General features: G+C 58.1%; 1 protein-coding gene and 1 long non-coding RNA gene across 3 annotated transcripts in view; one reads left to right on the top strand and one right to left on the bottom strand.

The window, feature by feature from the left end:
• Positions 1–9229: 9229 nt before the first annotated feature.
• LOC137863144 (uncharacterized) lies at positions 9230–13055 on the bottom strand. Its single transcript, XR_011100717.1, has 2 exons — positions 11783–13055; positions 9230–10887 (listed from the first exon to the last, which is right to left on the bottom strand). It is a non-coding gene; the product is annotated as an uncharacterized lncRNA (long non-coding RNA).
• A 1655-nt stretch (positions 13056–14710) lies between these two features.
• CORO2B (coronin 2B) overlaps positions 14711–25984 on the top strand; it is a 29400-nt gene continuing 18126 nt past the window's right edge. The window contains exons 1-2 of one of the 2 annotated variants that reach the window (XM_068696417.1): positions 14779–14859; positions 23572–23638. In XM_068696417.1, the coding sequence (XP_068552518.1) occupies positions 23588–23638 (51 nt within the window). In that variant the 5' untranslated portion in view covers positions 14779–14859; positions 23572–23587. Of the gene's footprint in view, positions 14860–23571; positions 23639–25984 lie in introns of both variants that reach the window. The other variant, XM_068696418.1, reaches the window with a different exon arrangement.

Raw genomic sequence — 25984 nt, 5'->3', positions numbered from 1 at the left:
TCCAAACCGTGGCTGGTGAGGTGGGGACCCAGCCCTCTCCTCGCTTTTATGGGATTTATCGCTTCTCCCGATTCAAGTTAGGGACTAAAGAGCTTTGGTCACCTCTCCAGAGCAGTCTGTAGCAGGAAACAAGCACGTTGCCCGCTCCAGGGCGCAGCCTGGCCGCTACAAACTGCCCTCTGCCTTCACAATTCTTCCTCCGAGTTCCTCCTTCCAAAGCAGGAGCGAGCGGGCCAGCACCACATCCCCAGCTCCCCGTTCACCTGACCCCAAGGGCGCCCGGTGCTGGCCTTCCTCAGCCATTCCTCTATAAAAAGAGGAGGATGAGCCGTTTTTAGACCCTGGAGATGGAGGTGACACATTCCAGGCGTCTGGAGAGCTCTGGGCTGTGCCAGCGGCGCTCTGCTAAGGCCATTACTGGCCTGGTGCTGCGGGGAGGGCGAGCACCCCAGTCCCTCTCCCTCAGACACTGATGGCCAGGAGCCGGGGCCACATCCTGTGCCCAGGTGGCACTGGGGACATTGCGAAGCTGTGGTGGACCTTGGTCGTGCCATGGTTTGCCCCTGCGTTGGGGCAAAAGCCCTGGAGGGAGCGGTTGGTGCAGGCGGGGAGCCCTGCTGGGAGCAGCTCGCTGCCAGGAGCGCATCCTGCTGGCTTCTGTGTCCCCGCCGTGCTCCTGAAGAAGCACGCTGCTCTTCCAAGTGCTCCTGCATGCAGTGCTGTGGGCTTTCCAAAGCTTCCTCCTCCGGTTCGTTTCACCTGCAGGTGGCTTTGCAGCTTCGCACCCCTTTGGGGATGTCCAGGCATCCAAAACCTTTCTGCTGCACGATGTTTGAAGCACGGACAAGCCCCTTCTGCTGCATTTCCTGGCCTTTTGACTGCTGTCTTTGAAACCAACAGGCTTTGATCCCTCCAAACTTGTGGTTTCCAAGTCACAACACAAACTGTGCCCAATATTGAAAACGCAGGAGTGCCGAAAACAAGAGAGGCACCCCCAGACCCACGTCCTGTGAGAGCACGGGGGTGGCACCGCTGCCAGGCAGGCGCTGGGGATGGCAGAGATGCGAGGTGTGAGCACGGCAGGGGACAAACACGGTGGTGGTGGCACCCCCAGCCCCACAGCTCGAACCAGGGACCGAGTCAGTGCAAAGCTCCCTGCTCCTGCCAAAGAGGAATTTGCAAGCTGGATTTTTAAGTCAGGAGCAGCCAAGGGAAGGTGCTTGCTTTGTTAATGAAATTTGAGGTTTTATTACAAAGCTGAACGCCAGCACATTCTCAGCTTGATTTTTTTTTTTTTTTTTAACGTATATTTTATTTTGGAAAAAAAAGATTGAAGGCATTAAAAAGAAAGGGCGTTCTTTTTAGGGAATGCTGACCCCACTTTTCCCCCCTCCCCGAGATGCTGAGCTGTCTCCTGGCTGCCTGCCCTGGCCACAGCAGCCGCTCTGCCATGCGGCGTTGTCTGCAGACCAGGAAATACCAGCCCAAGGCATCCAATTAAAGGAACCAAAAAGGACGGAAAAAGGAAAATGTGAGCGCGTTTAGCGCTGCAGCCATCAGAGCGGCTCTCCCCGAAACAGCCTCCGTATCTAAACAAATGCCTCGCGGATTCTGGAGATACACCCCGGGAGTATTTCAGAGCTCGCTGCCTTGCCAAGCAGGTGGCTTCCCCTCGCCCAGTCCCCAAAACCAGCCCCGAGCTGTCCCGGTACAAGGCTGCTCTGAGACCTCCCAGCGCCCTGCCACCCCAGAGCTGCTCGCTCTGCCCACAAATGCACTGAAAGTTTGACTCTGCCACTTGCCCAAAATCATGTAACAGCTTTGCTAAGTCTTTCCCTTATCATTTGCTTGGATTTGGGCTTTCTCCTTGGCATTTACCACAATTTAGGGTCAGGGGAAAGGGTCACCCCTGTGCCACAGCAGCCACAGGGTACAAATCCCCCAGCCATGCGGTCTGCACTCACACTCCCTTTCTGCCTACCAGCAGAAGCTCCCAAACTACATTTTCCTCCGGCTTCCCCCACCTCTTCCCACGTCTGATTTTAGCTCTGTTATTTTCCACTGCGCTCCCCGCTCGCTGGGCATGTGCAGGAGGAGCGCGGGGCCGGGCGGGCGGGCGGCGTGGAAGCGACTTGCCTGCGAGGAGCGGGATGACTCAGTGGCACGGAAATGCCGGCTCACAGGGGAGGATGCAGCATCAGCAAGAAACCTGCCCTGGCTTGTAACGAGAAAAAGATGTTGTGCTGCCCAACCCAGCCCATGGGCTGGCAGCGGGTGCGGAGCAGAGGAAGCTCCTGGCCGGAGCGCACGAGGGATTGCCGGTGGCTGCAGTGGGCTGGTGCTGGCTCGTGTTGGCCGGGGAGCACAGAGCAGGGATTAGCTCATTCTTGCTCTTTTAACCCAGGCTCCAGCCTCTCCTCCAGCAGACGGTGCTGCACGTCACCCACGGCATCTCCCTGCAGCTGTGCCATGCTCCTGCGTCGCAAGCCTTTCCCGAAGCTGGGGACACCCCAAATGTCCCCACCTGGGGATGGTGCAGAGCAGCTCACACAAACATCCCCGGCACTCGTAGCACTGCACACCACTGATAAAGTCACTGATTCGTGCACCCAAATGAAATAAGAGCACAGAAAGCAGGCTGCCCACTCCATCTTCCAAGTTATGACACCAAAAACAACTCCATTCACAGGAGATATTTATACCAAGTGCAGCGCTGCAAGAAACGAGCACCTTCCCAAACGAAATCTGTCCGGAAGCAGGTTTTAAGATCTTCCTTTCAGCACACAAGCAGATTTTGATGTGCCATCTGTGGGCCACATTTGAGGTGGAGTTGAGCACAGCGCATGCAGAGGCCCCGCTCGCTGCACCAGGAGCCGCTGGGGGCTCCAGAGCCAGCCCACGAGCAGCCAGGCTGGGTACACGGAGGAAAATTCCTCTAACAGAGGAAGATGGCTTGGGTTTCAGATCAGAAAAGGGTGTTGCAACTGAACGGCAGCTCCAGCAGAGCTCGTTTTGCACAGCTCTCCGAGCAGGAGTCAGAACCCACACCCATGCAGAGCCGTGCTTGGGGCAAAGCGGCGCCGACAGCTTGTGGCACGTCCCCACCTTCTCTGCCTTTGCTTTCAGCTCCTTGTTAGTAAAAAGCTCGATTTTCTGTTTTTAGGCACTCAACACCTTTTGGTGGTTACAGATTTAAAAGGCTTGAAACCATCTTGTAAACCTGGGGGTTTAATTGCTCCCATTTTTTATTTTAAAGCCAGCCTTCTCCAGCTTGCCAGCGCAGAGCTGACCCTCGCTCGGTGTGGGGGTTCACGAGCACCTCACTTGCTTCCTTTTTAATTAAACACATAAGGCAGGACAGCATCCACCCCCTGCAAACACTCCCCATGTTAAAGCAGATTTCAGCCTTTCTCCCTCCTGCCCAACGTGCAGCACATCCACCCTCTGCTCCCACGGGGCGCGCGCTTTTCTCCTTACTCCTGAGTGGGCAGAAGCCGTCCCACTCCTGACTCAAAAAAAAAAAAGGCTATATTTAGCACTTTGCGAAAAAAAAAATCATACAGTTTTGCAAACTGTAACTAGAAGAGCATGTCATGCTGCAGACGTTTTCCTCCAGGCCAGACTGCTGGGAAAACATGTGCTCCATGCAGCTCGCGCAGGTGGTCAGCTCGGGGGGAGCCAGCCCCCCTGGCAGGCAGCCCTGCTTGTTGTTTGGGGAGGGGAGCAGCCGCAAATGATGTCAGGAGACCTCTGGACATCACGCTCGCAGTTCTAAAGAAGTGAGGTGGGATTTGCCAAAGCCTTTAAAGGTGATTTTTTTTCCCTCCCCAGCACCACCGGAGTTTTGCAGGAAGGAGACCACAGGAATTCAGCGCGCCCAGGTGCAGGCACCACCTGGCTCTGTAAGTCCCTGCTCACCAGGCACAGACACAGCCCCAGGAGAGCAGGTCCTCGTGGATCAGCTCAGTTTTAGATGTGCAACAAGAGCAAGAACAGGCAGGGAGGGGAAGGGGCTGGATACCACAGCCAGAGGCCAAGCACCAGGGCACGGCGATGGGGACCAGGCACAGCACCGCCCTTTGCCCAAAGCGCATCCTCCCCAGCAGGTCAGTAAGAGCTTCACCCCAAGCCCACCGTGGTCCTGCTGTGTCATCCAGCCCTTGGTGCGATCCCACAGCACCCACAGAGCCAGCTGGGGACAGCCAGAGACCTTCCTGCAGCAGATGCCTTCAGTGGGACCATCCAGGCTCAGCCGGAGGTGCCCTGCTACATCCATCACCGCAGCGCCTCTCAAGTGTAAAATTACTGCAACTTTTTTTTTCCATACTCCTATCATGTAAAAAAAGCATCTCATTTTATGTGTCCAGCTCTCTATTACTCTTAAGCATGATGTATTGGTAACAGGGCTATGGAAGCAGAGCCGTGCCTTTCGTTTGGCATCACAGCCCCTGTTACGCTACCGACTCACACCTGAAAGCCATTTCGGGGAGCTCTAAATTACCGTGTGCTGCTGCCGTGCTAGCCAGGGTCTGTTAGAAAAATCAGAGTGAGCAGAGTGGTGTCTCCTCTGCAGCACTTGGCAGCCCGTCCCAGGCCCGTTTCAGCTGGGTGAAGCCGCAGAAGAATCTTTTATGGCATTTTTCACTGAGGCACGCAGCCTCCTTTAATCGCCCTTCCAAGTGGTAAGTGGGCCCGTACCAAGTGTGAGCACCTTTGATCGCAGGGCAAGGGGAGTTTCCAAACTCCCCTACAAAGGGAAAATTTAAATTGAAGCAGGAAACACCCCCAGAAGAAGCTTTGCAGCTATTCCTGGTGTTTTGGAGGCTGTGCTGACCTCCCCAGCACCACGGCTGGACCTGCAGCAGGGCTGCCCCGTGCCCGAGGGGTTTTTCTTTTGCTTGCAGAGCCCTCCTGCTGCGTGAGGACAGCAGCAGCAACGCCTGCACGAATCAGACTTTGCATCACCTTTTCTCCAAGGGTGGGACAGGAGAGGGATTAAAGCCCCATTTTATTTTTTTTTTTTGCTCAGGCAGGGTGGGGAGGGCTGCGCTCCTGCTCGCTGCCCTGCTGGGGAGGACGGGGGGGCAGGTTCACGTCCCCACACCAGCAATGTCCCCAGCAACAACCCACGAGGAGAACAACCCAGTTATCAGCACAACTGGCCCCAAAGCACCTGGGGGGACCAGAGATCCCCGTGTTTATTTGGTCATTCCCACTCCCTCCGCTCTCCTCCAACGTCTGCACATCCGCAGGCTCCTGTGAGCAATTTTGCTGTTGAAACTCCCAAGTTTATTCACAGGAAAGTGCATAATACCTAAAAAATGAAAGTGCTGGCTCCCCTGCTGCCTGCAGGCAGCTCTCCCCAGCTTGCTCTTGCTCACAGGAAGGGAAATTGCTCGGAGCCACCCTCTGAGCAGCAGCTGGGCTGTAGCAGGCAGCGTCTCCTACCACACAGCCCTTCAGGGATGCTCGAGCTGGAAGAAGGGGGTGCTGGCCCCAGGGTGCCCCCAGCCATGGTTTATGTTAGCTCAAAGCAAGTCAAGAACAGGGATCGAGACATCTCACTCTACACAGACGTCAGATTTGAGAGGGGAAAGGGAATCTCCAGCAGGTGGCTGAGAAGAAAGCGCACCCAGGGCGAGCAGCAGCAGTTCCCTGCTGCTTTCTCCTCCCCTTCACAGAGCACCCTGAAGTGGAGCATCGAGGTGCAGCCCTCCGGACAAGGACAGGGGGATTCAGGGAGGTGAAACAGCCCGAGGTCCCCAAGCCAGATGGGGCAGACAGCAAGAGCACTTGGGCAAAAACACCCCCAAAATCCCCATTTGAGCTCTTTGAGTTCTCCTTCCTGTATCAATGGCAATAAAAGGTGATGAAAATAAGCAAAATGTGGGAATCATAGGAAAAAAAAATGGTAGAGAGTAGCAGCAGGGAGACTTTTCTCAGCAGTACTTGGCAGAGCTGCGAGCTGCACACGGATGTGCTTCCAGTGTGAATCACCCCACGGAAGCGGGCTCTGCGTCGCCGGCCCCCAAACCACGTTTCCAGCAGGACCCTGCTGCCTTTTTCCAGAAAATTAACCCAGGGGCTGCACAAAGCATGTGAGGTATGTGTGGGTGGGCTGGGAACACTCCTGATGGAGGAGAGGGGTCAAAGAGCCTTAGAGGTGCTGGGAGAGGCAGGAGCTGATGCGCTTTCTCCACGAGTTAGGCACTGAATGTCTGCCCTCGCTGCCTGGCTTGGCCTGGGGACTGCAGACAGTAGGAACAAAACTCTCCTCTCCCGGGCAGCAAAAGCGTGTGTTTAAATAAATCATTTAGCAAATAAACACATCTGCTAGCAATGATGCTCAGAATGTTTTTTTTTTTTTGTGTGTGTGTGTGTGAAGGATTCTCCAGCCGACGTGTCCCAGGCACTGCAGAAACCCTGCGCCTGCCCAGTCAGTGCCTCAAGGCTCCTGGGGGCTGTTGGGGTAAACTGAGGCACAGGGGGGCTCACAGCACCACGGGGTCAGCAATCACCTTGTGTGGAGCACATCTGAGCTCTGGCAGAGCTGTTGGAAACACCCCTCAGCATCACAGCTCCTTGCTCACGTTTCGTGGCTTTCCCGGGAGGAGCCGTGTTTGCTTTTATTTTTCTCGGAAGTATTGGCAAAAAGCTTTGGAAATGCAAAAGGCCATAAAGCCATGGGGTCGGGTGTGCTGGGAATGCGGTGGATGGTATTTGACATCAGGTTGTGGCATTGCCAGGACTCTCCTGGAGTGTCTTGTACCGTCCCATCCCCATTCCCATCCCATCCCATCCCATCCCATCCCATCCCATCCCATCCCATCCCATCCCATCCCATCCCATCCCAACCCTATCCCCATCGCATCCTCATCTCTATTCCCATCCCTATCCCTATCCCCATCCCCATCCCATCCCCATCTTTATTCCCATCCCATCCCCATCCCCATCCCCATCCCATCCCATCCCATCCCATCCCATCCCATCCCATCCCCATCCCATCCCCATCTCTATTCCCATCCCATCCTAATCCTCATCCCCATCCCATCCCATCCCATCCCATCCCATCCCATCCCATCCCATCCCATCCCATCCCATCCCATCCCATCCTCATCCCCATCCCATCCCATCCCATCCCATCCCATCCCATCCCATCCCATCCCCATCCCCATCCCCATCCCCATCCCCATCCCCATCCCCATCCCCACCTCCCCACGCACAATTATCCCCGGCTGCCTCAAACCCTCCCCTCCCTGCGCTAAAACACCTGCCGGCGGGGAAAAACGATGCATTTTCCCCTAGAACCATAGAATTTCGTTAAAAATACCCCCCCCTTCCATAGCCTCGGTGAGCCCTGTGGTGGCTGGAGGACGCCCCAGCGAGCCCCCCCCCATCCCCGGCGGTGCGGGTGCGGCGCTGCGCAGGGCGGCTGCGGGCGCTAGAGGGCAAACGCGGCCGCTGCTGCTGCAGAGCTTGGGCTCGGCCCTATTATTACACTGCTGTGCCTTGGGCTCGGCCCCCCCAAAACGCTGCTGAGCCCCCCGATCAGCCCCGTAAGCACGGGGCTGCGCGCCCCGGAGCCGCCCCCCGGGACCCAGAGGTGCTGCAGCGCACGGAGGCATCGGCCCCAAGGGCTGCTCTGCCCCACCGAGGGGGTGGCACACAAAACCACCGGGAAAAGGGCTGGATTTGGGGCTGTGCTCAGCACCCAGGGGGCTGGGGCAGCCGGGATTCCCCAGGCAGGGCCGGGTCCCCAGCCCTGAGCACCCCTGGCAGGGAGGTGCCCTCCCCGTGCCATCCCCGTCTCCATCCCACCCCACCTCATGGGGAGTTGTGAGGATGCTGCAGAGGTTGGGGGAGCTGGGGAGGGATGAGGAGCATCGGGGGGGGTCCCTGAGTGCTGGATGTGGCTCTGTGATGGCCTCAAGGATCCCTGGTGGGCAGCCCGTGGGCACCAGCAGGAGCGATGGAGGGGGCCTGGCCGTTTCGCCCACCCCAGGGGCTGGCAGGGACTTGGTGGACAATTGTCAATGGTGCCACCACTCCCTGCTGCCCCCGAGCCCGGGGGGTTTGGGGCTGCTCGTGCTGCAAGGGGAAAAAGAGCAAGTGGGCCAGGCGTTTCGTGTTTCCCTTTAAAATGCGCGTTGGATGCGAGTGCCAAACGCGCTCACCAAACAACAGACACGAGCTATGGAAAACCCTTCTTAAATTGCCCGGGCTGGCTTCCCACAGCCCAGGACTTCTGCCAGGGCTCTCTGCTTAAAATGGAGTCCTATTTCCACATCCTCCTCCCTGCAGGGAGAGCTCCCGAGTCCTGCCACTTTCCGATCTGCCACTGGATCCTCCGTGTTTCCAAATCCAACCCGTGCCTCTCCCCAGCAGGGGATGCGGCTCAGCGCAGCCTTGAATCTGGCCTCTGCTTAAATATAAATCACCCTCAGGCATGCGGCTGTCTGAGCCAACACAGCTCAGCCAGGGGGATGAGGCTGATGAGGGGCAGAAAATGAGCTCGGGGGACTCAGCCTGTGTCCTGCTGGGAGACTTCACCTTGCACCTGCCTGACGCTTCTGCGTGTTCTTCCCAGACAGCATTAAGACCCTGAGAAATTTTTGGGATGCATCCACAGCCCGTGGGTCCCACGCCACCCAAATGGTGCTGGGCAGGGCACAGCCCCTGGAAGAGCTGAAAGGCTGAGGCTGGAGCTCGGGGCATGGTTTTAACCTGATGTTTTCCCCCTTTTCTCCTGTGCTTCTGCCATGGGTGCTAGAAGCAGAGAGAAGAAATGGAAGGAAAATACTGGGGGTACCACCAAGCAAAGCCACCAGTGCAAGGAGGGCTGCCCACCTCGGGCTGGGGAGAAGCTGGTTCCCAAATGATCTTTTTAAATGCTTTGGGTTTTCCCACTCGTTATTCATTTACTCGTTTGCCTGTGCTCCCGGGGAGCCCATCCACCCCAACTGGTGGCCAGGAACAACTCCAGCAGGAGAGCACAGGAGCAGGAGGGGCATTGATACATCTCAGGCAGGATTTTCTAGGAGGAGAGGGGCTCTGCCTTCACACCTCCCAGGGCAGCAGCATCTCCCCCAGGCTCGGGATCCAGCACCCACTGACAGGCACCCAGAGGTGAGATCCGATTCCAGCTCTCCGCATTACACCCGTTGGGTTTTCCGAACCAGAAAAGCTCTTCCCACCAAACGCCCAGCAGCCCTCTCCTTTCCGAAGGGCAGCAAAGCTCCCCAAAGCACGGCGAGGGCGGGTGGCGCAGAGGGGCCGCTGCCTCGTCCTTTGTCTGTGAGCAGAGCTGCCGGCAGCAAGAGCGATTGTGCACGGGAGGAGCCGTAAATCCATCCCCGGGCGGCGTGTCGGGGAGGTCAGCGGGAACACAGCGTGTTGCCTTGTTGGGACACGAGCCACAAAACCCACAACACGCCCAGCGCATCAAAAAGAGAGCGAGCGCTGTCAGAGGGCTGCTTTGGGGAAAGAATGGTGAGGTCCTTGTGTGCCGCCAGCCACAAAGCCCCGGTTCAGCAGGCAGAGCCCAGCCTCCTCCCAAAAATGCTGACCTCAGGGGGGTTTCCACCCTGCTTAACCCAGAGCCCACGGATCACAGCAGCCAGGGGTGAGCTGAGATGCAGGGGAAGGACTGCCTGAGAGCAGGGGATGCTCCACGTGGCACCTGGAGACGGTGAGGAGCCACCACCAGGGCCACCCATGGGTGCTGCTGCAAACCGGTGGCTCTGCCAAACCAGGGAATGTGGGTGGGGAACAACTTGTGACCACAGGGACAGGGTGAAGCAGGTCCCAAGGTGGAGACCAGCTTGCAGTGCTGGAGAAATCTCTCTCTGCAAGGTATTTGTCAAAAGTCACCGCCAACAGGACAAGTTTTCTCTGCTAATCAGGACCTGATGCAGCTGAGCTCAGCGCGCTTTGCCTGCTGCAAACGGCACCCAAGCACCTGCACTTGTGTTTGGGTAGAGTGGAAAACCAAAAGCACAGCGGCTGCCCTGCAGCTAACGCACACCGTGGCTGTCCTGCAGGGATCTGGGGCCACTTCGGACCCACGTCCTGGCAGCGACCTGAGGCAGGACACAAACCCCAAGCAGGTCCCTATTTCTGCCATGTGTGAATTGCTCCCCTGGGGCTCGAGGACTTCAGGTCTTCACTTGCAGCAAGTGCTGCATCTCCCCCAAATCCACGCATTTCTCTGCGCCCTCTCGTTGCGCTCCATCCCGTGAGGCGGTGGCGGTTTTCCCTGTTTCTTGCACAGCCTTTCCCATTCATCACATGCTATCAAATTAGCAGCTATGGCAAGAGCCGGCTGGGAGCAGGCGCTATGTAAACAACAAGCCACAAGAAGCTGCCGGAGCTGTTCGAGGCTCCCTCTCCCTTGGCTTCTCTTGGGAGCAGCATTTCCCCGAGGCTCCGTCCCCAAGCAGCCGCAGAGGTGGGTGAGGAGGGGGCTGTGGGGCTGCTCCTGGACCCTGCCCCTTGAAGGGCAGCACCGTGCCGTGAGCCTTGTGGGGTGAGGAGGTGATGGGAGCCAGGGGTGCGGGTTGGGAGCCTCCCAGGGGAGAGCAGGGAACCCCCAAACCTGCACCTCGCCTGCAGCATCCCCTTGCCAAGGATCGCTGCTGCCAGTCCTGGTGGTTTTCTGCGATTTGGGGCTGCCCCGAGGTGGACGAGCTCCCACCACCCACCTCGGGTGCTGCTGGAAGGGGTCCTCCACCGGGAGGAGCTGCGACATCTCTTGGATTCCCCTCGTTTTGTCTGCGTTTGGGCGCCGCGTTCAGTTCGTATTCGCGAGGAGCAGAACAAGCTCCAAGTTCCCCTCCTCGTTCCTTGAGCAGAGCGGGACCTGATCCAGTCCTAATCCGAACCAGATGCCTGCAGCGGAGAAGAGCAGCGAGAGGCAGCAGTGGGGAGATGTTTCCAGTTAAAAACACTGTTAGCAAGAACAAACATCTTGCTTTCAGGCGCAAGGGCCTGGGCTCGCAGTGTGATCCAAGCACTAGGTTCTACCCAGTACTGTTATTCCAGATGAACTCTCATCAAAGCAGATAAAAGCCCGGCCCCGGACTTCACCATAAATTATCTGGTATGAAACCCAAACATTAACCTCCATATCACTCACAGCTGTGCTAACTCTGGGGATAATCCGGGATAATTTGCCACGCACAGGCTGCATGTGGTATCGACGCTGTGTTTATTTCAGTGCAATTTTGGCCAGCACGAACAATGCGCTCGGTTTTTGGCCACCCCACCAGGCTGGTGGTGGGAGCATCGCTGGGTGCTGCGCTTCGTTTCCAGCAGGGCAAGGAACCAACACCAAGGATTTTTCCTGAAGAATCACTGATGGAGGAGCAGACTTTCCTCGTTTAAAGGGGATTGGTGCTGCTGAGACCCAACACGGACCTGGGAAGTCGAGGACTTGCTTCCCTGCAGCTCGGCACACCCGGCACAGGGACGGGGACCTGGCTGGTGGCACCGCAGCAAAGCCATCACGGGCTGGCAGCGAGCAACTCACCCCATGCCATTCATGAATTGTCTCATGATCGGGGCTCTCTGGGGGCACAGGAATTTGGTGCTGCCTCCCTGTTAGCCTCAGACATCCGCGAGCACAGATCCGTGCAAAGGAGTTGTCTTTACACGGGTTTCATCAAACGAAGAGCCAAACTCGTCCCTGGGGTAACCGGGTCAGCCTTGGAGCTCACCCCGGAGCTGAGCCCAGCTCAGGCTTGCCAAATATTGAGTAACGGGCTGGTGGAGTCTGCAGACTTACGATTCGGGATGGGCTCAGCAATATTTCTCTCCGGAGCTTCCCTTGAGCAAGGTGATGCATTGCGCTGGGCATGGATGTGAGCGGCTTGGCCGCGGGCACCGGGGGCCGTGCTCCTCGCAGCACCACCATGCCCACGCCGTGCAGCCAGCCAGGCAGGCTCCAGCTTTCCCTGTTCTCGCTTTAATTGCTCGCATCCAGCCAGGCAGCATCTCCTTTCCGCCGCTCGGCAGCCAGGCAGGGACTTGAAGGCACGGATAAATAAAGGGGTGGGATGAGCGGCGCAGCAGGAAGGGCGGAAACGCAGCAGAGCTCCGCGCTTGGGTGCCAGATGCAGCGAGACGGGAGGGGGGGCACACACACACAAACACACCCCCTCCCAGCCTGATTTCCAAAAATCTTTTGTTTAATTAGCCCAGCCCAGAGCCCTGAGCACCCGTCTGCTCAGGGCGGGCTTGCTTTGCTAGGGCAATGCCTGGGGACTTGGCTCGCCCTAAGGGATTTGTCCCCTTCCTACAACATCCCCAGGGACCCCTGGTGCACAAGGACCCCCCCTTCCCACCCCTGTGCCACCCTGGTGACCATCCCAGACCCTCCTAGACACATTTCCACGAGCCTTGCATGCAGCACAGGACCTCAATTTTTTTTTTTTTTCTGTGGGCTCCCCAGAGGAGGCCAGGAGGGGACCCACACCACGCCAGCAGGAGGTGTTAATTCTGCAGGCGCTGAGCACCCCCTGGCCCCGGGGGCTGTGCCAGGATTGCCTGCAGCACCCACGCGTGGTGTGGGAGGGGAGCAAGCACCACGAAAAAAAAAAAATAGCCCATGCAGCCTATTACCACCTAGGTTTTAGTCCAAAATATAATAAAATCCTCTCCAGCCTGCCAAAAGCCTGATGATTTGGGCTTGGAGCTGCAATTTTCCTGGCCTGGGGGGCAAAGCCCAGGGCCCGTTTGCTGTCAGCAGTGCCCCACGCACCCACCGATGCCATTCCTGCTGGGAATCATGCAGAGACCCCAAAATGGGTGCCCAAAGGGCTGCAGGATGTGACCCTAACTCATAACCCCCCAGCCACGCACCCATCCCTCTTGCCCTACCTTTATCAGCTGTCCCGTTTCATGGGTTGCTTCCATCAGCTAATTGGTGCTAATTAATCCCAGCAGCTCCAGCTGAGCACGAGAGGCGCTGCTGCTTCCACAGTGGTGGATTTTGGAAGTTTTTGGGCCAGCAGCGAGTTTCCCCACAGCATCCCCAGGGCTTTGCAGGATCCTCTTTCCTGTCCCCTCCCCGTTTGGCCCCGGTGTCAATTCCCAGGTGCTGCTCGCTTTTAAGCCTCCTCCATCTGCGCCGAGCCTCCCGCTTGGGTCTCCATTTGGGGGAAAAATGGGGTTTTTGTTGGGAGAGGTCAGTGCTAGGTGGCTGGGGAATTAGAGGTGGCTCATTCTGCTGGCCAACATCCTGAGCTCCACGTTAGCTGCATTAACCTTCCCCACGGTTCCCAGCACACGGTTTATCTCCCCACACAGAGCTGCTTTTCAGAAGAAGACCAAAAAGTTGGGTTTTTTTTTGGTGCTCGCCCGTTATCAGATCCGCTGGTATCTTACGGGGGAGCTGGGCACAAGAATGGGACCCGATAATCTTCCATCAGACTCTTGGCTGTGTAATCTCCTTATGAAAAGGAAATCCTTTGTTTATTGGCGGGGTCCTTCTCCGTAAGGGGACCTGGAAACGCGTTCGCTTTGGGGCTCGAGTGCTTTGAATTCGGCAACAACAAAATAAGTGGGTGCAATGTCCAAGCTGCTGCCTGCGTAATTCCCTGCCTGCTGCTTTCATTCCCACCTCGCCGGGAGGCGATGAGCTAAAATGGCTAAAATGCTACTTTTTTCTCCTCTCCGGCGGTGGGGAAGCTTAGAAATGTGACCAAATGCTGCTGGGGCAAACCCCGTGTTGGCAAGGGGGTGCAAGGGGGTGCAGGGCCTGGTTTTTGGGCAGCACGGCCAGGTCGCTTTGCTCCCTGCTGGGAAGAAGAAACGGGGTCAAACTACCCAAATTTCTTCCTGCATCTGTGGCCTCTTAGCAGCCATTTGTCCCCAGCCCATGGGGGACCCGGGCACCCAGCCCCATGGGATTTAGGGGACACCCCCCTCCCAAATCGCCCTGCGTATCCGAGTGCCCTTCAGCTAGGAAATAGGATGGGGAGCTTTGGGGCTGCCCATAGGGTCTGGCAGTGACTCGGGGTCAGGATTTCTTTGGTTTGAGGCCAGTGCAGGCACCCCCTGGGTTTTGGGGTCTCACCAAACCTCAGCAATGCAGCTCAAAAACCGGGCAGGTTTTGCACCCGAGGTCAGGGATGCTGTAGGACCCCCCCCCTAAATTCCCTGAGCCTCCAAAGCAGCCTCAGTGCATGGGATGCCCCATGGTGCCCTTTTTTGGGGAGAAACCCAAAGGTTGGGGCTGCTTCACCCTGGCACACATTTTTTTTTTTGGGGGGGGGGGCACACACACAGCAAGGTGCAAACCCCACAGACAGCACCTGGGGGGGGCAGGGGGGGCACAACCTGCCCCCCCCCATCCCTCGGGGATCCCTCGGGGGGATGCTCTGCGCTGGTGGGGGGGGGGTGCAGGGATGGGGGGGGGCGTAGCAGGTGCTCACCTCCCCCCCCTCCCCAAAAAAAAAAATCAAGGGGAAGTTTGGCTGTCAAGGAGTTAACCCCCGGGGGCCTTCCCCTCCTCGTTTGCTCTCTCTTCCCCCCCCCCTCCCCACATCCCTCCCCGTGGCCCCCCCCCCGCTGCCAGCGCCGTCAGCCCGGGGGCGGGGGCTGGCCCCGGCCGCTGCCTGCAGCCGAGCTCCGCGGGGAGACAGCAGCGGCGGCTCGGGGCGGGGGAAAAAAGGGAAAAAAAAAAAAAAAAAAAAAGGAGAAAAAAAAAAAAAAAAGAAATCCAGAAATCCGCCACCTTCCTGTTTGTTTTTTTTTTTTTTTTTTTTTTTCCCTTTTTTTTTTTTTTTCTTTTGGTCCCCTCCCCCCCCCCCCCCCCCCCCACCATCCACAGCCCGCTCGCCCTGCATGACTGTCACCGAGGTAAGGAGCTGTGTGTGTGTATGTGTGTGTGCCCCCCCCCCATCCTTACACAACCCCCCCCAACCCCACCCCGGGGGGATGCTGAGCCCGTTCCCACGCCCCTCCGGCCGCCAGGTGCCGGCACCGGGTACCGGGGGTGCATGGGGGGGGCTCCCGGAGCTCGGCCCCCGGCGGCTCTGCTGCATTTTTAACCCTTGGAGCAACGCCCGTAGGATGGGGGGGGGGGATTATGGGGGGGGTTGTGGGCACCCCATAACGCTCGGAGCCCTACAGGTGGCTGTGGGAGCGGAGGGGGGGGCAGGGAGGGGATGGGGATGGGGATGAGGGGGGGGGATCCGTGTTGGAAGGGGATGGGGGAGGTGGGGGAGAGCCCCCCCATCGGGGCATCCCAGCCCTGGGGGTGAGGTGGGGGGGTCCCGGTCCTCAAATTGCCCCTGCAGCAGCCTGGGGGCTGCCCCCCCCCACCCCACAAGCCCTGCTGAAGGGAAGGGATGGGGTGCTCGGGGGCTGCCCCCCAGTTTTGGCCCTGCTCACGGTGCTGGGGAGCACCAAGTGTCCCCCGGTGTCCCCCCCCCCCCCCGGCCCGGTGCAGGCTCAGAGTGCTGGGGGGTGGTGGTGCTGGGGGGCACAGGGCATATTGGGCATTGCTGGGGGGGCACAGGGCATCTAGAGGCATTACTGGGGGGGCACAGAGCATCCCCTGGTGTTGCTGGGGGGGCACAGAGCATCCCCTGGTGTTGCTGGGGGGGCACAGAGGATCCCCTGGCATTGCAGGGGCTGTGGGGGCAGCAGCAGGGGGGGGCGGCTGGCCCAGCATGGAGCAGACTGGTCCAAACTGGACCCTCGTGGCCCAAGCCCCCCTGGCAGGAGGTGGCCATGCGACGAGGCTGGGGGCTCCCAGGCTTGAGGGGGTGCCCCGAGCAAGGAGCCCCCTGGGTCCACAGCCCTGTTTGGGGCTCTGGTGTGGCCCAAGGGGCCGGGCACGGGTAATTTTGGGCCTCCTGGGGGGGAGCAGCAGCCGAGCCCCACTTGGTGCCTGTCACCCCCCCGTGCCAGGAGGGGACACGCTGGGGACACCCGCGTTGGCACCAGGGTGCCCAGGACATCACGGCTCCCTTCCAAGGAGCCTGAAGCACCCCCAGGGTTGGTGCTGGTGCGTGCCCAGGTGAAAAAAAGAGGATTTTCTGCCCTGCTTCTCATTCCTTAGCAGAAAACTTGCATTTTTGCCTGCTGCGCTCTCGCAGGGCGGTCACCGGTGCTTGCGTCTGGTGTTGGCTCTTTGCAGCGCTGCCCCGAGGTCCCCGAGGCCGGACAAACCCAGCAGCTCTTGGGGATAAAAAAAAAAAAACCACTCCCAGCCCTTCTGGGTGCTGAGAAGGGGATTGATGGGCTGGCCCAAAAAGGTCGCTGGGGTTAAAAGAGCTGCGAGGCTGCTGGTGTGGAAGTGTCACGGCTCCGAGCCAGGCTGGTTCATTCGGAGCGCTTGTTAACGGTTGTGATTTTTTTATTTTTTTAATTTTTTTTTTCTCCTGAGTGTAAACAGATTTATTCAGAGCTACGTTGAGAAAAGGCCAGGCTGTGAGGAGAGCGTGTTCAGGAGTACGGGGAGGGAAGCTGCCGTGATTTTCAGGGACCAGAGATGTGCTGGGATGTACTGGGTGTGCCAAGTACACTTCTACCAAATCCCTGTAAATCCCTAACACACCCCATGGGTTTTATTCCCTGAAACGTGGACTGTCTTTGGAGGCTATGAGCAGGGCTCTGAAGGTGCAGGTTGGGACCCAGGCCCCAGCTCTGCAGTGACAAAAGTGTCCCGAGCCCATGGCACACCCCTGGGCACGAGGCTGGTGCACAGATGTGGATGGGGAATAAAGCAGCACGGGCACCTGTGGGGCAGGAGATGCCTTTTCGGTGTGGTTTTGGCTGCTTGCAGGGAGCTGGCAGCCAAGGTGCTCTGGGGGACGGCTCTGGAGCGTTTGGGAACTGGGAATTGTGCCTGACCCCATGGGAGGAGAGCCTCAGGGCTCCCCACAGCCGCCCAGGGGCACGGCGAGGACAGTCCCACGCCGTGTTCCTACAACAACTCCCACGCTGGGGCCACTGCCCAGCAGCTGCAGCAAACAGTGGCGGTGGGAAAGGTTTTATAACCTTGGCAAACATTCCTGAGCAATTCCCATCGCGAGGAAAACCGATAGGATAGGCAGGCCCAGGTGCCCAGCGCCAGGTCGAGCCAGCTGAGCGCACGCCCGAGGCGTGGGGACACAAAAAGCTTTTCTTGGAGCATTGGGGGGGGCCGGGGGAAGGCGAGGAGGGGGCTGAGAAGCGCTGTCAGGATGCGAAGCGAGCTGGTTTCCTTCGCATCCTGAGCCGCCCCCTCCCCTCCCACGGCGAGGAATGCGAGCGAGCGCGGCGCATCCCCAGACCTCGCTCTGCCGTGGGAGTTTCCTACCCAGGAGAGTTGAGGCAGGTTATAAATAGGATGGAGAAGGGCAGATTGCAAGGCGAAAGGAGCCCACTCCTCCTCGGGGATGTGCCCGAACGCTGCGAGGCCTCCTGTGCATCACTGGGTTCCTGCATCGTGCTCCGTGCCGTGCCGTGCGCCCCGGCACCAGCTCCGCTTTCTCCACGCCCTGCAGTCAGATCCAGCAAAGCGATGGCCTTCAGCTGAGACTTGCTCTAGGAGCTGGGGCAAATTCATCCCTGCTGCAGCTCAGCTGGCTTATTAGGGGGGCCTGGGGCTCGGGTTTGGGATCCGTTGCGTGCAAGCAGGCCAAACCCACTCTGTACGGAGAGCAGGGCCCGTGCCACAAAGCCAAACAAACACGGAGAGCGCCTCTCCCCCAGCCCGACATCTGTCTCCACTTCAGGGACCTGCTGTGCCCTCGGGACACGGCTGTGCTCCGCCGGGTGCGAGGGACAAAGGCGCTCACCAGGCTGCTGGGACCCCCCTGGCACAAAACCGAAGGGGAGGAACACTTGGGGAGCAGATTTTGCCAGACTTGCCTGGTATTTTGCCCGCAGCTGCGTGCTGGCTTGGTAAAGCTGCAAGCACTGACCCCCGTGTTCATTAAGGGGCAAAATTAGTGTAAAAACAAGCGAGGAGTTAGCTGTGGAAGCAGCAAAATGCTGTCTGCGGGGCATGGGTTCTGCAGCAAGTGGAGCTTTGCTGGGCTTTGCTGGGGCTGGGCGAACAATTTTGCGCCCTGCATGCCTGGGGCTGGCGTGGTGCTTCCAGCTCTGCCCATCGCCAGGGGCTGTTCCCAAAAAGAATAATTAATCATGAACACAAATTAACAGGGGCCCAAGGGAGTCTTAAATCGGGAAATCTAGTTTTAAGATGACTGGAGGCTTTTCTAAAGGGCAGGGTTTAGCAAGGAGGCGGTTCGGGAGGTCCTGGGGCATGCATTAGGCGGAATTATCCGATGGGCTCCCCTGGTTTATTATCTATTAATTGGTATTAGTCATCAAGCTACGCCGCTTGGATAACGGCTCATCCTCTTAGTTCATTGAGTCGATGAAGCCAAAAACGCAGGAGGAAATTGCATCCCTGGCCTGTCGTGGTCAGGGATGGTAAAGAAGTGACGTGGTCGAGCCGTGATTATTACCCCAGGGCCCGTGGGAGGCTGTGGCTACTGCACCACGGAGGTGCTGGCCCTGGTGGCCCCGTCCTCTGCTGGGCCACCGAGGGCAGGTTTAGTGTCTGGGGCAAGTGCTGAGCCCGTGGAAAAGCTGATTGCTGGTTCGATCGATACAAAGCTCGATTGGAGGCACCGGGGTCGTGATATCAGGCAAAATGGCTTTGTGGAAAATTGGCTTCGGGCAGCACAGCTCGACTTGGTTTCTGGAGAACTGGCTGGGGATGTGTTCTCTGGATGGCCACGAAACCCAAATTTAGGGCAGTGCTGGGTGTGCTCTGGGTGATGGTGCTTGGGGATCGGCGCCAGATCATATTTAATAAGCCTTGAGTTAAAGGGAGTGGGTGCAGGCTAACCAACATATACAGCAGGCAGATTAATTAATTAATGGGATTTGTCATTGCATGGGGTTTTGCTAATGGCTTTTGGGGCAGAGCTCTCTGCCTCTTGCTGTCCCGGAATCAAGGCTGGAGAATATTTTTAGTTGAGATTCAGCGATGTGACGGCTGGAAAACCCTCGTGGCTTTGTGCTGCCCGGGTTTTGCTCCGAAATAGGGGCAGGCACGGTGCTGGGAGCCATGGAGGGGCTGTTCTGTAACATGTGGGTGGCGGAGATCCCATAACGGTGCCTGGGGCCACGGCTGGAAGGAGGGAACAGCTGGGGAGGGAGCAGAAGAGGGCTGTGGGTCCGGGACTGCTACTAAAGCACAAATAATAAGGAGCCCTCAAACAATGTTCGCTAATCTTCGGCTTTGCTGGGATTTCTGGGGGTGGGGAGCAAGCAATAACGGCCCGCTTTGAGTCTAAAAATGGAAGCTCCCCGTTTCCAGAAGCATTACGCTCATCAAAGGCAACTTATCTGGCCCCCGCGGCTTTTTAATGAGTTTTAATTGTGCTTCAATGCAGCATTAATCGGGAGCTTTAGGACTGCCCGGCTGCGGCCAGCAGGCTGGCTCGCTGTAACCCATACCATGCAGAATGCGCCGCGGGGTCACCCCCGCCCCCCCCCTCCCTTCTCCTTTTCATGGAAATTTTATCAAATGATGAATAGTTCAATTCATTATCCGGCTAGCGGCGAGCTCGAAGGAGTCGGATCCCGGATTCCTATCTCCCAAGTCAGTGTGTCATTACCCAAAGCTGGCAGCAGGCAAAAACCTACGTGACGGGGCCAGCTGCTAGAGTCCCCCACAAATCTGGGAATCGAATCTTTCGCCGTCTGGAAGGGAACCAGCGCGGAGCTCGGCTCCCAGAAATCTTTCTCTCCTTTGTTCCTCACCGAGCTGTGAGCAGGGCCTCGAGCAGCAAAACCTCGGGCAGAGGGTGGAGTGGCTCCGACACCACTTGTACTGCTAAAAATGGGGAAATTGGGCAAAACCCTGCAGGTCTGAGCTCGGATTTGGGTATTACTGTGGAGCACAAGTGATGAGCAGGGCAGGGACCCCGCTGGAGGATGGGGACGGGCTCATCCCCGGGACACGAGCCCCTTGTAGGGTGCTCCCAGCCACAGCCACGAGGATGTGGCTTTCCCCCTTTGCAAGTGGGGTTTTTCCCCTGACATCCCGCTGTCCTGATCCCTCGGTGGAGCTGTCGGGCCCTATGGAAACCCCTCAACCCGCTCTGCTGTGGCTCTTGTCCCTGCTGGGGACGGGGACGGCAGCGCTGTGCCCACGCTGAGCCAGGCCCTGGGCAGGGGGGGGGCATTGAGGATGGAAACAGCTCGATTTTGTTAAAAAGACCCTGCTGAGGGCTTGCTCCTGCCCGAACAAGGCGGCTCCGTGTGGCTCCCATGCCTGGTTCCCCCCCCCGAGCCGTGCACAAGGCCGGGTCTGTGAGCAGCGCGCTCGCCCTCGGCACGGGCTGGCAGCGGGGGGGCCGCGGGACACGGCCTTGGTGCCTCCCACGTCCCTGCCCCGGCACTTCCCAGCCGGCCAGGAAATTTCTGAGGCCTGAAATATTTAGAAGATAGCGTTTGTTTTCCTTTCTTTTTTTCTCTTTTCTTTTTTTTTTTCCTTTTTTTTTCTTCTTTTTTTGTTTTTTTCTTTTCTTCTTTTTTAATCCTTTTCTGGATAACTTTTGGCCCCTCGCTGGGACAACCTCCCAACAAACTCTTCCAGCCTTACAAGCTGCCCAGGACCACGGCACAAATACCTGGGGACACGAGGGGATCCGGGGGGCTGCGTTGGGAACCCTTTGGTGTCCTCAGGAAACACCACGGGGCAGCGACGTGCCCGACCTGCTCGCCGCCGCCGCATCTTCCTGCCTTAGAAAACCATCGTTTCCCTTCATGAATGAGTTTCTGTGGTTCGTTTCCCATACAAAGCTGGGACTTAGCGAGGATTTTGTCAGGATGCCACCTAAATAGAAATGTCCGTGCTTCCTGTGGTCCTTTTTCCACCCCGGTCCCCCAGCATCTTCCCAGACCCCGCAGGGCGCAGCAGCCGCCCTTCTCCCACCTTCCCGGTGTTTCATACCCCTGAGTGTGGTTCTTCAGCTCTTTATAACAAAAATCTGGTGAATTTAGGGGGGTTGGATTTATGGCATCCTCCCATCGGAGGCTTTCTCTTGGCACATGGGTAACCCCACTTAACTCTTCCTAAATCCTGTTGTGACTGAGTCCCTGCCTCGGTCTCCTTGGGGACGTGTGGCACGGTTTGCTGACACCGGTGTGAAATCAGCTTCGTTACCCGCTCATCGAAACACGTGAAAAGGAGATTTCAGACCCTCCAAGTTTCTTAAAATCCTCTCGAGCTGAGAACGAGCGTGCAGGATCCTTGCCCGAAGGAAACGCTGCTCCAAGAAGCTGCAAGCTCTGCAGAAGGAGGGCGAAATCCCATGCTCGGCGCGCCTGACCCGGGGCAGCTCCGGGGGCCCAGAGGTGCTGGCCTGGGAGCTCAGCCCCCCCCCAGCCCCCCTCCCAGGCCCTTTGTTCTCCATCAAAATATTTCCGCTGGCTTCGCAGGGTGGGAAGGAGTTGGGAAACGGAGTGGGAGGAAAAGCGGGCTTGTTTACGTGATTTATCGGCCGGCGTGAGCCTTGCATTTCTTCTCAGCACGTGGGCCCGGGAGGTTTGTTTTGCCTCCCCCAGAAAGCTTCCTGGGGGAAAAACAGCCCCAAACGGGGCCCCTGCTGATAGGGAAGCAGCTGCAGCCACTGCCATGAGCCCTGGCACCAAGCTTTTTGTGGTTTGGGACGTGGGGGGGGACCCAAACTTTGCAGCCCCGTTGCCACCAGGATGCTTTGGGGCTGACCCCGTCCCACAGAGTGTCCCTTTGTCTTGTTGCCCCCCCTGTGGCATCCTCAGGCTCGTGCCTGTGATGTGGGGACCCCGGGGGAGATGGGGTGCCAAGGGGGACCAGCAGGGCTTGGTGTGGGATTGAGTGCACAGCACCAAACATCACCCAGCCCCAAGGAGGGATGGGGACAGGAGATGACAGCCCGGCTGGGGGGGGGGTCCAGCCTCGCCTGGGGTTGTGTCCCCCAGCGTGGGGGGCAGAGGGGCTTTTCCCCCGCAGCCAGCGGGCTCTGGGAAGGAGAAATCTTTGACGAGTTGAACTCAGGGGAAAAGCCAGGCACTTCCTTCCAGACTGGAAAAAAAACCTCAGCTGGCAGATATCGCCCCGGGAATGGTCCTCTGCCTTTTGTCCTTTGTTTAGACCCCGTTCATGGGACAAATCCTGAATATTTCTCCGATGGGCCTCCCCGGCCTCCCCTCTGCCTGTAGGGGTATCGCCGCAGCACCTGGAAATGGGACGTGGGGCTGCTGACGGGTGTGGGGCTGTGCAGGGGGACGCTGATGCGCACGGGGACTCGGTGCCCGTGGTGCCAACCCGCTTGGGAAGGGGGCAGCCAGGCCACGTCCGCGCTGGCACTCGTGTTTTGCAAGCCGATTCCATCCAGAACCTCATCTTTGGCTACAGCGAATGCAAAACTCTGCAAATTCAGCATCAACCCCCGTTTTAATTTATTTATTTTTAATGCGCTGCTCGGTGCGTTGATCCCGGTGTTTCTCGGAGCCCCCAGGTGTTTCCTGAGGCTGGACGCGGAGCTAAATCCCCCCCCCCAGCTGCTCCAGGTGCTCGTGCTGGCAGCCAGATGTGTCCATGAGGAGGAAACAAGGAGCCGTGCTGGCTCCTGCGGGATTTGGGGTCTCCAAAGTGTCACAAATGGGTTGTCGGGCTGTCCCCTGCTCCGTGGACTGTGTGTATATGGGGACAGGGAAAATGGGACCTGGGACAGCTTCTTCCCAAGGAGGAGGCTCTTTCCTTGAACATTTATTACTAATTAGGGACACAAATAACAGCCTGGTGGGGGCTCAGTGGGATCCTGCTGCCGGGGGCTGCTCCGAGGGGCGAGCTGTGGCCACCACCCTGTGCTGGCCTTCCCAAAGGCCAAGTGCTTCTTGTGCTGAGCGCTCCCAGCCCAAATCCTAAGACCAGGACCTTTAAAATTGTGCAATTTTAGGAATTTGCTTCGTGGCAGCACGCTAACCAGCTTTTCCCTTGGTGAGACCTGCCTTTTCTGGTGCCAGCTGCACCGGATTTTTGCATGCACCCCAAAACATTCCCCCTCTTGCATTTTTTCCCCATTAAGGGGAAACCCTAGTGCAGGGTTTGGGGCTGGCAGTGCTCCGGGGGCACGAGCAGCTGGCTGTGTAGCGGGGTTTTTGGGCAGATTAATGAGCACCTTGATGGGCTGTGAGTCAGGGAGCGCACCTACCTACGTGCACGTGGCAGCTCCTTGTGCTGGCATCGCTTTGTGCTCCAGGGGAGCGTAGGCGGCACCGTGCGCTTCTCCCCAAAGGTGGCGGGGGGCTGCCGGCCCCGGGGGGGTCAGCACAGCACCGATGCTGGGCACAAATTGCCCGAGAGCATCCCCCTGGGGCAAAGGGGCCGGATCCTGCCATGTGTTGGACCCCCGTGCAGGGTGGCTTTGCCCATGGGTGAGCAGCTGGGGGGCATCTGGGACACCCAAAGCCCCCCGAGCTTTGCCCCCAGGGGCGGGCAGGGTTTGTATATTTGCTTGTCTGCGCCCCCCTGGGATGGTGAATTGAATTTTTTTGCTTTCCCTCTCTGCACAGAGCTCTTGTCGAGTCAATGAGAGACCTCCACAAGTCTAGCGTGCTGGGAAGCAAGCACGGCAGCCTGGTGAGTGTCCCCGCGGGGCATTTGGAGAAGGCTGTGACGGACGCAGCGAGGCCAAAGCGAGCCCTGGGCCCTCGGCACAAAAGAGAAAAATCAGTTAATTCACACCCGAGGCTCGGCAGCGCTCAGCACGGCTGATTTTACACCAGGCTGGGGCTGCAGATGTGCCTCGGTCCAAGCGTGGTGATCCCAAGCTTGGATTTTGGGCCGTGGTGGGGCAGCCCCTGGACCCGTGCTGCCCTCGGTGGCGGAGGCGTTACCGCAGCGAGGAGTGGGGATGTGCCTCAACCTTAAATCTGGCTGAGCCTCGTTAGCATGAAAGCCATTAACGGGAACAAAAGCTGCTCTCAAGGTTGAACTGAGCAGCACACTGAGGGGATTAAACCCGGCGTTTGTTTGGCTCTAAGCTCATGTGCATGGAACAAGCAGCGTTTGATGACTAATTTTGGCCGTGCCGGGGATCTTATCGAAATAGTGCTGCTTAATTTCCAGCTTTTCCTTAGGGAGTGGATTCCAGCACCGCAGATCCCACCTGTATGCCTTGCCTTCACACTGCTCGTGCGCCCAGCAGGTGCCATCCTCCGGGTCTGGAGGAGCCTGGGCCCGTGCCTGCCCTGCCCTGATCCTCATCCTGCCCAGGCTCCTCCTGCTTGTGCATTTCCCCCTTCCCCAAAGGGTAAAAATACCATTTTTTTATTTTTTATTTTTTTATATTTTATTTTTCCATTTGCCACCACTGTTTTATTGTTCTTAGGACCTGGGCAGGGTCGTGCCCAACCCACAGGGTGTAGGGTGATGATGGCTGTGTCCCAAAGGCACATGCTGATGTGCCTGGGCGCTGATACGGGGTCTTTCCCCTCCAAATTAAGCCCCGATGAGCAGCTTTGCTAGTTTTTCTCTCCATCTCCCCGGGCAGGGGACGGGGACACGGCGGCTGCGTGCTGCCTGGAAATGAAGCCATCTCCTCAGCTGCGAGCTGCCAGCAAGCAGCTCTTTTCTTGCCTGGTAACACTTCATTGCTGCAGCGGCCGATCGATGCTCCAAATGTCAAACCCCAGCTCCGCCGACCTTCCCGATGGAAAACAACCCTGCCCTGGGGCTGCCAGGGACGTGCGGGCAGCGGGTCCGCGCTGCCGGGGAGCGCAGGGGGGAAAAGCAGCCCCCGGGGAGCCCTCTCCTGCCAGAGCTCTCCCCGGTAGCTGGGTTTAAGGCAAGCCCCAGGTTGCTCCCTTTCCCCTGGGGAACACAGCGGGGACACAGGAGCGCCGGGAGGAGGCACGGAAAGTGGGATTAATGAGCTTTTGGAAAAGCAAAGTCTCCTGGAGCACCACAAAGCCCCTGGTGAAAGCCCCGGATACCCTCGGCACAAGGCGGTTGCCAGGCTTTCCTTTTCCCAGCACAATTCCTTCATGCCACGGTTTTCTTGGGGACTGAAAAGGTTTTTTTCTCGGGAGCTGAAAGCAGCCCTCTCCCTTCTGAAACCTCTCTGAGCGCACGGGCACGCTGTGTGCCATCGCACCAACCCTTGTGGCTGCTCCGAGCCCCCCGACCCCTTCCCACCCGCAGCAACCAGAGGGCAGGGGCTTGGGGAGGTGCAGCCCCCACTCCCTGCAGGTGAAAGCAGAACTTGATTTCCCTGAAAGCTCCCAGCACGGAGGCCGATTAGGCAGTCCTATATAAAGGACGCGGAGATTTTTAAGGGATTACAGCACCCTTTGCTGGGTGGCTGCCTAGTGCCGCGTCAGGGGCTCTTTTGCGCAAGCTCTCCTCCCCGCCTGCTGTTGCCAAGACTCCCGATGCTTGAAAAGATGCATTTAAAAATAAACAGATTGAGACAAGGGCTGTGTCCTGCCGCTGCTGGTAGGCAAAGGCTGGAGCTGCCAGGAGATCAGAGAGGCGGCCAAGCAGGGGCTGGGCTTTGCTGCTCGTTTCCTTTTCCCCCCGCCAGCCGCAGTGGCCGTTCCCAGGGTGACCGAGGGGTTTTGCGCGGCGCCCACGGCTTGGATCCGCTCTGCCAGCTGACGTGGGGCTGGAGGGGGCACCCCTGGCACATCACCTCCAGAATGGCTTTTCATCCTAGAGAAAAGCCTGGAAAATAGGGGGGGAAAAAAATAGCTCTTTGTGTGTTGGTTTTTCTTTTTTCTTTTTTTTTTTCTTTTCAATGCAACTGCTTCTGAAGCCTCTCTCTTCCATTAAACTGGAGGAGGGCCTGGGACCAGCACCCGAATAAATACCCGTTTCCAACCCTGGCATTCGCCCCCCTGCAGCCACAGGATTTCTTTAGGCTTTGTGCCCCGGGGAGCCCCCTGCGCCCCTCACCACCCAGGCAGCTGCAGCCGTCCCTTGCTC

This window comes from Anas acuta, chromosome 12 (genome assembly GCF_963932015.1).
Source record: "Anas acuta chromosome 12, bAnaAcu1.1, whole genome shotgun sequence".
NCBI lineage: Eukaryota > Metazoa > Chordata > Aves > Anseriformes > Anatidae > Anas > Anas acuta.
The sequence above is the reverse complement of the archived record's forward strand: the minus strand, read 5'-3'. Positions and strand labels throughout refer to the sequence as shown.